General features: G+C 44.1%; 1 protein-coding gene across 1 annotated transcript in view; it reads left to right on the top strand.

Annotated features, from left to right (window-relative positions):
• Positions 1-8,191: 8,191 nt before the first annotated feature.
• The window catches only part of LOC126176332 (homeobox protein aristaless-like), a 119,290-nt gene continuing 118,358 nt past the window's right edge, over positions 8,192-9,123 (top strand). Inside the window, exon 1 of the mRNA XM_049923483.1 lies at positions 8,192-8,287. Within this exon, the coding sequence (XP_049779440.1) occupies positions 8,216-8,287 (72 nt within the window). The 5' untranslated portion in view covers positions 8,192-8,215. The remainder of the gene's footprint in view (positions 8,288-9,123) is intronic.

Genomic DNA, 9,123 nt, shown 5'->3' with positions numbered 1-9,123 from the left:
ATTCTAATCTCCGTCTTCCTCTACAGTTTTTATCCTCTACATCTCCCTCTAGTGCCATGGAAGTTATTCCCTGATGTCTTAACAGATGCCCTATCATCCTGTCCCTTCTTCTTGTCAGTGTTACCCCTACATTCCTTTCCTCATCGATACTGCGGAGAACTTCCTCATTGTTTACGTTATCAGTCCACCTTATTTTCAACATTCTTTTGTAGCAACCTATCTCAGATACTCGATTCTCTTCAGCTCCGGTTTTCCTACTGTCTGTATTTCATTACCATGCAATGCTATGGTCCAAACATTTCTTCCTCAAATTAAGACCTATTGTTTGATCCTAGTAGACTTTTACTGGAAAGGAATCCCCGTTTTGGAAGTGGTAGTCTCGTCTTAATGATCTCCTTGCTCCGTCCGTCATGGGTTATTTTCCTGTCTGGGTAGAGGCATTTCTTAACTTCGTCTACCTCGTGAACCCCAATTCTAATGTCAAGTTTCTCACTGTTTTCATTTCGCTAAGTTTCATTACTTATGCCTTTCTCCGATTTATGCTCGCCAGATTCAGTAATTCTTTTTCACTTTCACTGGGAACAGCAACGTCATCAAAATTCTTACCGTTGATATACTTGCACCCTGAATTTTAGTCCCAGACTCGAATCTTTCCTTTTTCAGTCATTGCGTCTTCGATGCAAAGACTGAACAGTAGGGGCGAAAGACTGCACCCCTGCCTTACACCCTTTTTAATCCGAGCACTTTGTTCTTGGCCTTTCACTCCTTTGTTCCCTCTTGGCTCTTGTACATATTGGATATTACGCGTCTTTTTCTACAGTTTACCCCTACTTTTCTCAGAATTTCGAACATGTTTCACCAATTTACATTGTCGAACGCTTTTTCCGGGTCGCATATCCTCTGAACGTGTCTTGATTTTTCTTTAGTCTTGCTTCCATTATCAACCGCAACGTCAGAATTGCCTCTCTGCTGCCTTTATCTTTCCTAATGCCGAACTGCTCATGTAGCAGATGCTCAATTTTCTTTTCTATATTACTCTAGTCAGCAACTTGGATGCGTGAGCTGTTAACCTGATAGTGCGGTAATTCTCGCACTTGGCGGCTCCTGCAGTCTTCGGAATTCTGTGGATGACGTTTTCCTGGAAGTCTGATGATGTATCTCCAGTGTCACACTTTCTAAACACCAACGTGAATAGTCGTCTTGTTGTCAGTTACCCCAATGATTTTAGAAATTCCGATGGAATTTTACCTGTCATTTCTTCCTTATTTGATCCTAAGTCGTCCAAAACTCTTTTAAATTCTGACTGCAATACTGGATAGCTAAGCTCCTCCCTAACGACTCCCATTTCTTCCTCTAACATATCAGACAAGTCGTTCCCCTCATACTGAACCGAGCGATGTGGCGCAGTGGTTAGACAATGGACTCGCATTCGGGAGGTCGACGGTTCAATCCCGCGTCCGGCCATCATGATTTTGGTTTTCCGTGATTTCCCTAAATCACTCCAGGCAAATGCCGGGATGGTTCCTCTGAAAGGGCACGGCCGACTTCCTTCCCTAATCCGATGAGACCGATGACCACGCTGTCTGGTCTCCTTCCCCAAAACAACCAACCAACCAACCCTCATAGTGGTCGTCAGTGTACTCATTCCGCCTATCTGCTCTCTCTTTTGCATTTCAAAGTGGACCCCCATTCCACTCTTGATGTTAGCAGCCTTACTTTTAATTTCACCGAAGGCTATTATGACTTTTTTATATGCTGAGCCAGTCCTTTTTCGATTTCTCCACATTATTCATCGAGCCATCACGCCTTATCTTCCATGCAGTTCTTGTTTATTTCATTACTAAGTGACTTATATTTCTATATTGCTGAATTTTCGTGAACATTTTTGTACTTCTTTCTTCCGTCGATCAACTTAAATACGAGGTGAGACAATAAAGTAATGAGACTGATGTGAAAAAAATGTTGCTTATCGTTTTAGTCAAGTTTAGTGTTGTCTCCTTCAAAGTAGTTCCCTTCTGATTGCACACACTTTTTCCAGCGCTTCTGCATTGATTGTAACATTTCTGGAACTCGTCTTCTGTAATATCCTCCAAGACCCTCGTCACAGATTTTTGGACATCTTGTGTTGTTCGAAAATGGTGTCCCTTGACCGCCGTTTTGACTCTTGGAAACAGAAAAAAGTCGCATGGAGCGATATCTGGTGAATAAGGTGGCTGTGGTAGTACCGAAATTTGTTTTGTGGTTAAAAATGCTGTACTGACAGAGCAGTATGGGATGGCGCATTTCTCATACCAAGATCCTCAGTTATTATTAGACGAACCATTTCTCGACTGATGTTCTGTTCTTCTGCAATCATTTCCACAGATAATATTCGATCAGATCGTATGAATTCACGCAACCTGGCTAAGTTGACATCCGTCTGTAAGGTTGATGGTCGTCCACTGTGGTCTTCATCTTCAACCTTCTTTCTGCCTTCACTAAACGTTTTATGCCAACGAAAAACTTGAGCTCTTGACATAACCTCCTTTCCAAAAGCCTTCTGAAGCTTACCGTAAGTTGTCGTCGCGTTTTCACCCAATTTAACTCAAAAAGAAATGGCATACCGTTGCGCAATATTAAGCAGTTCCATTTCCGTGACGAGAGACACAAACATGTTTAACTTATTACAACACAACTCACGACTGAGCAGTTGCATCGATGTGACGCTTGGACTAGAAGCAGCTTATAGACCAAGGTCAAAGATATTGTGCCTACGGAAGGTTGCAGGGTTGCTACATCTTGCAAAGAAGATCAGTCTCATTACTTTACTGTCACACCTCGTATTTCTCCTGTTACCATGCTTTCCTTGTAGTTATCTTCCTTGTATCTATGTTTTTGCCTGAAACTTCTGTGCTTGCACTTTTTTGAGATGTCCATACCTCTTCAACTGTACAGTGTACTGGGTTATTCATTATCACAGTATCTACAACCTGAGAGAACTTCAAGGACGTTTCTTCTTTTCTTAGTATTTCCGTATCCCACTTCTTTGTGCGTTGATTGCTCCTGACTAGTCTCTTGAGCTTCAGCCAACTGTTCATTATTATTAAATTGTGATTTGAGTCTATATATGCTCAAGGGTGCACCTTAAAATCTAGTATCTGGTTTCGGAATCTCTGCCTGACAATGAAGTAATCCAGCTGAAATCTTCCCGTACGTCCCGGCTTTTTCCAAGTATACCTCCTCTCTTGTGATTCTTGGCTATTACCGGGTAAAATTCATTGTGGAACTCAATTAGTCTTTCACCTCTCATTTCTACTATCGAGCCAATATTCTACTGTAACCCTCTGTATTACTCCTTCCCCTAAAAAGGTATTCACATTCCTCATCACTAGTAGATTTTCATATCCTTGTACTTACTTATTCCTTCAATATCCTCATATACTTTCTTTCTCTCTTCATCTTGTGCTTGTATGACTCAGGACGGCTTCCGCCACAATTAATGCAAGAAGCTGGAGTGTTTGTGTGTTTTTCAAAGTCTGAAGTTAGGTGATTTTGAGCGGACATTACAGAACACGATTCCGCATTGCGTCGTACCGATAAATGAATACATTTTTGACACCTATGGCAAAGCTTGGGACCGTGTGATCTGCAATCTTCTGCAGTTAGACCTGCCATACTACATAACGTTTGGAGGTAATATATTACTTAGAACAAGGGATATGGACGTTTGTCACATTAGCGAATGCATTTGTACTAAAGAACCTATTTGATATCCTTAGTTAGTTAATTCAACAGCAGTCTACTCCTGTGATGTTGTGACTGGTAGTGCTGTAATGACTACGTTGAGCGGTTTGTTAGTCTGATCAGTTTCACAAGAGTGAAATTCGACCTGGTTCTCTTCCAAGAAACTAACACGCTTCCTGTAATCGTCAGGGATTCCAGTCGCAATGCTTGTAGCATCACGTCATGATGCAGTCAAGTACTGCTGAGCATCACATCATGATCTAGCCAAGTACGGATGAGAAGGGATACTTTGTAGATCTTTTGCTGTAGCTTTCCAATTTTTAGTTTCGTATAGAAAGACGGGAGGGATCTTGATTTTTGTAGGTGGTTGAGGAGGGTTTTTATTGACAGGAGGTTCACTTTCACTGGCACAAGAATTTTGCAATAACTTCAAAGCGATTTTGATTTGACAGGTTATACTGTACTGCCTGATGTCACTACTGTTGTATACCTGTCGAATGGATAGTGCTGCCTGGCGTGGTTGAAAAGCTGAGCGCAGTACTGTTGACAATTGACACTATTCGGGTCTTGAACGAAGTAAAGCTGCTGCATAGTTGGCTGTACGTTGTCGTGACGTTGTTCTGAGAACACGCGTGGGCCGTGATGTTGTTGGTAGTGGGAATCGTGGTAGTGGACGGCATTGCGTTGAGGAATAACTACCGGAAAGTCCGCCGGATTATTTACAAAGTCACTATGTTCGGTAGCTTCCACAGTTTTTCTATGCTTTCTTAACGGATCAAAGACATGCTATCGCGTAATTGGACGGGCTTCCTGGCACTGTGTTACAAAACGCGGGAATAGTTCGTAGGACTAAATCTGACACTGCTATCGTGGACATGACAAATAATTTAACGAACTCACTTCCGTAAATGCGCATGCGAAGGGTAAGCGACCTTGCTGTGAACGATGTGGGCAAGACGGCTGCTAGACTCGGAATGTATAAACTCGTGAGCGTCGACTATCATTTTTCGCTTTGAACGTAAAATGTAACCGGCGCATTCACGTTTTTGTCATAAGATCATCTGCACATCATAAAGTATAAAGGTAGCAGGAAGGTAAGCAATTGTACTTTCCATAAATTATAGAAAGATCTCTGAGGATAGGCGGTGCATTCGGAGCACAGAATTGTGTGGTAGTCAATCATGGACAGTGAGAAAACAGGAGATGATGAGAATCGAAGCATTTTAGACGAGGTGTTTGGGAAGGATGCTGGAAACTAAGTGGGAGGGTAAGACAGATTGGAAATGAATGCGTGAAAAACCCTGACTGCATGATAAGATAGGCGTTAAGGCAACGCGGAATAACTTGTGTGGTACAAGAGGCAGGGAAAACTGTAGGTGACGCAGAAACTGGAAGATCTGTAGCAAATAGCTCAGTAAGCAATTTGTAAGAGCTAATTTCAGACGAAGGGTCTGGCACGAGAGAGGAACTCGTGGCGCCGGCCTCTGTGGCCGAGCGCTTCTAGGCGCTTTAGTCCGAAACCACGCTACTGCTATGGTCGCAGGATCGCATCCTGCCTCGGGCATGGATGTGTGTGACGTCCTTAGGTTAGTTAGGTTTAAGTAGTTCTAAGTCTAGGGGACTGATGACCTCCGATGTTAAGTCCCCTAGTGCTTAGAGCCATTTGAAACTTTTTTTTTTTTTTTAATTCGTGGCGTGTTCCGTCTAACCAGCGAGGCGTCGCTCGGGTTGTATCTGAGACACGGGGACCGCGCCTACCTATACAAGCCATCACAGATTCCGTCCAGATTTATGGTGAATGCAGGGCTTGGCCGTAAGTGCAGGTGACGGAAGTGGCAGCTCCAGATGGCTAAGCGTCTAGTATAAACAGTGTGGAGAGTGCGAAACCACCCATTTTCGTTAGCGTAGTTTCCAGGAAACGGACAGTACAGCGGAATGAGAGCAGAACGGTAGTACAAGGGTCGTGGGATCGAATCGGTATGTAAAAATGCAAATGAAACGAAATAGTACTCAAGAACTTGTATTCATTAATATTTTGTTGAAAAGCATGAAAAGGGAAGGTAAAGGAAAATTTTAGGTTGAGAATGAATTTCTAGGAAGGGATTGTAAAGCAATTAGTCTTTTATTATTTTAGAGTAGTTGTTGATTTACTTGTGCTGGGGTGATATTCATCGTAGAAACATAGGAACGGTATCTGATCGAAGATCGAAATGAAACTAACGGAATTCCTGTACCCTTTACTTGCGATCCAGTTTTGCAAGGTATTTGGAGTATCCTTGTGGACGCTGTGAGTATAATCATCTCTTGGAAATTATTGGCAACCTCAGATTTCCTTTTTCGTTTCCTTTTCATGCCTCGTATGAACATATTGATATACAGAGGCTGCAGAGAATCATTGAAAAAATAGACAGATGGTGCATCGAACACAAACTACACATAAACATAACAAAGACAGAAATGGTAGCCGGCCGAAGTGGCCGTGCGGTTAAAGGCGCTGCAGTCTGGAACCGCAAGACCGCTACGGTCGCAGGTTCGAATCCTGCCTCGGGCATGGATGTTTGTGATGTCCTTAGGTTAGTTAGGTTTAACTAGTTCTAAGTTCTAGGGGACTAATGACCTCAGCAGTTGAGTCCCATGGTGCTCAGAGCCATTTTGAACAGAAATGGTAATTTTCAGCAAAGGAGGCAAAACACCCAAGAACGCGGAAATCAGTATCAAAGGACAAAAAATAAAAATCTCATCAGACTTTAAATACCTAGGAGTGACATTGCAACCAACACCCAAATGCTTCGCAAAACATACAACAGAACGTGCAGCCCAAGCAATAATAGCAATACAGGACATCAAAAACAACCGCCTACTCAGTCTAGAAACAGCCATGAAATTATTCAACACAAAAATCTTGCCAATCCTGGCCTATGGGATGGAGGTTATATGGGACCACCTGACAGAAAAAAATCTAGAAACACTAGACAAGGTCAAATCGACCTATCTAAAAAGAATACTAGGTCTCTCAAAGACAACAAGATCTAGACTAGTGTACCTGCTAGCGAGAGACACATTCCTAATTCAAGACATCAGACTTCGATATATGATGCCACACACCAGGGCTTCCAGAAAGCAACTGAAGATCATGGAGGACAAACGAGAAAAAATATGGCCGGAGTTCTATGGTACCGAAGCAATGACGAACCGCTCATGGACAGCACCAAACTTCGAACAGCGACATGTCGTAACTAGACTTTCTATTCACGGCTTTCATCATCTAATCTGCAAAAACCAAAACTTATCACGACCCAACCGCAACATGTGCATGTGAACTGTGTAACGAAGCCTGTGAACGATATCACATAGAACTGTGCAGTAAAAGAGTGAAATCGATCAATGAATATGCAAAAATGTAAAATGTAAATGTAAAATGTTAAGCAAAGTAACTGTATATGGCTATTTGGCTGCAATTTTATTAATAAAAATATTGATAAATAAGTGTATTGAGCTTATTTCGGTAATTTAAAAATAGCAAATAAAAAAGAGAAAAAAGGTTCCACATTGGGAAGCGATCACTACCACCCACGTATTACCGCCCTGAACTCTTTGGCTGTACCAGCCGCTGCCCGCGTACTACGATATAATAAATGTCTGTTGCCTTGCCCGATCTGCGCTAAAACTGCTTTTTTTGTTTTTGCTAAACGCTTGACTATATCGAACTCCAACTTCCGTCAGTTTCATTTCTGTCCCAGCTCTGCGTATACCATAAATATGGACGAAATCGGTGATGGTGATTGGGCGCGGTCCCCTTGTGCGTGTGATTCGGATGCCTTTTTCTTCAGAACTCTAAGAGCGTATCAATTTGTTTTTAGGAGTTTTAATTATAAAACCTTTTTGCCCGTGTTCTCATGCTGCTGGGGGCAAAGAGACTGAAATGAAATTCATGGAACGCCGCCGTGTTCATCGCGATTAAAACGCTAAAAAAAGAAACAAAAAAGGTGTGTGTTTGCGTCAAATGCCTTCCAATGACATCATCAGAGTTGGCGCGCAAATCACATTTTCGTCGCAGAAGCGGGTGGTCCGGTCGCGCGCGCCACACAAATCTGCCGTGAATGGCAAAAGCGATGCGTTTGACCTATTGATGGCGCGCGATCAACTCTCCCACTCGCCGCGCGACTTTTTCCCCGTGCCGTCGTGCCGTCATCCTCCCTCGCTGGCGGCCCACACACACACACACACACACACACACACACACACACAATCAGTGTCGCTACTGCCACTACGCGGCGCTGGCGGCGCCGCGGCGCCGGGGTGTGGCGGACGCTGGGGGCGTGGCCTCCTCGCTACGCCCGCCAATGGCGGCGGCGTCTGCGGGCCGGGTGGGCGTGGCTCCGGGGCGCCACCCCGCGCGGCGTCGCCGCCGCCGCCGCCGCCGCTCGCTCTGGACGCAGGCGGCGAGCGCCAGGCGGCAGACGCCAGACGTCGCGACGCCGCTGCAGACATCATGGCGGGCCCGTTCCTGTCGCCGCTGCCGGGAGACCTGCTGTCCGAGTACATGTTCGGCCGCCGCAGGCAGGTGAGTGAGGGCCGCCGCGGCCGACGCCTCAGTACTCAGCACGGCATAGAGTCACCTCTGACAGTCGAGAGTAACTTGTACAACCTCACGCAATTTTTCTTCAGGAAAGATACCTACTTTTGTCTATGTTTCCCTGAATCACAAATTAATTATGTTGTTACATAAGTTCGTAGCGTTTCTTCATAACTTTAGTAAACAGAACAGATGTAACGGAGACTTTAGTCATCAATAATATATTTTCCTTCGTTGTTTACAAAAGTCTGTCGACGCTGGGGTAACTTTTCGATTCGGCGGCTTTAGAAATGTGGCGAAGAACACGTCGAGTAATATTGGGAGCACATTTTCATTCGGAAACCAAATTCCTTGGAAGCTGTTCGATAGAGAGCGGAAAAGGTGAAAATTTGAGGTCACAGGGTCGGTTGAATAAGATGGGTGCGGAATGACTTCCCAACCCAACTCCTTGTATTGTGTTTTTCATCAGTCTAGCATACTGCGGGAGTAGCATCACTTCACGCAGTCTTCCTAGTCCTCCTTGGACTGCGTCTGCATGTCGTCTCAGTTGATATAAATGTAATGTTAGCAGTGATGGTTACACCTCGGGGCAGCAATTCGTAATACACCATACCATCGCTGTTCCAACAGATGCACAACATTATCTTTTGTGGAGGCACGCCGATCTTTGTACGGGGAGTTGCTGCAAGTTTTGGGCTCTTTTCCTCATGTTAGCATAAAGACACCATTTCTCGTCACCAGTAACAATATAGGAGTGAAAAGACCGGTGTTGTTGACGATCCAATTGATGAAGAGTAACCAGAGATGTACATATGACCACCTGC

Source organism: Schistocerca cancellata, chromosome 3 (genome assembly GCF_023864275.1).
Source record: "Schistocerca cancellata isolate TAMUIC-IGC-003103 chromosome 3, iqSchCanc2.1, whole genome shotgun sequence".
Lineage (NCBI taxonomy): Eukaryota > Metazoa > Arthropoda > Insecta > Orthoptera > Acrididae > Schistocerca > Schistocerca cancellata.
This window is presented reverse-complemented; position numbering and strand designations above follow the sequence as displayed.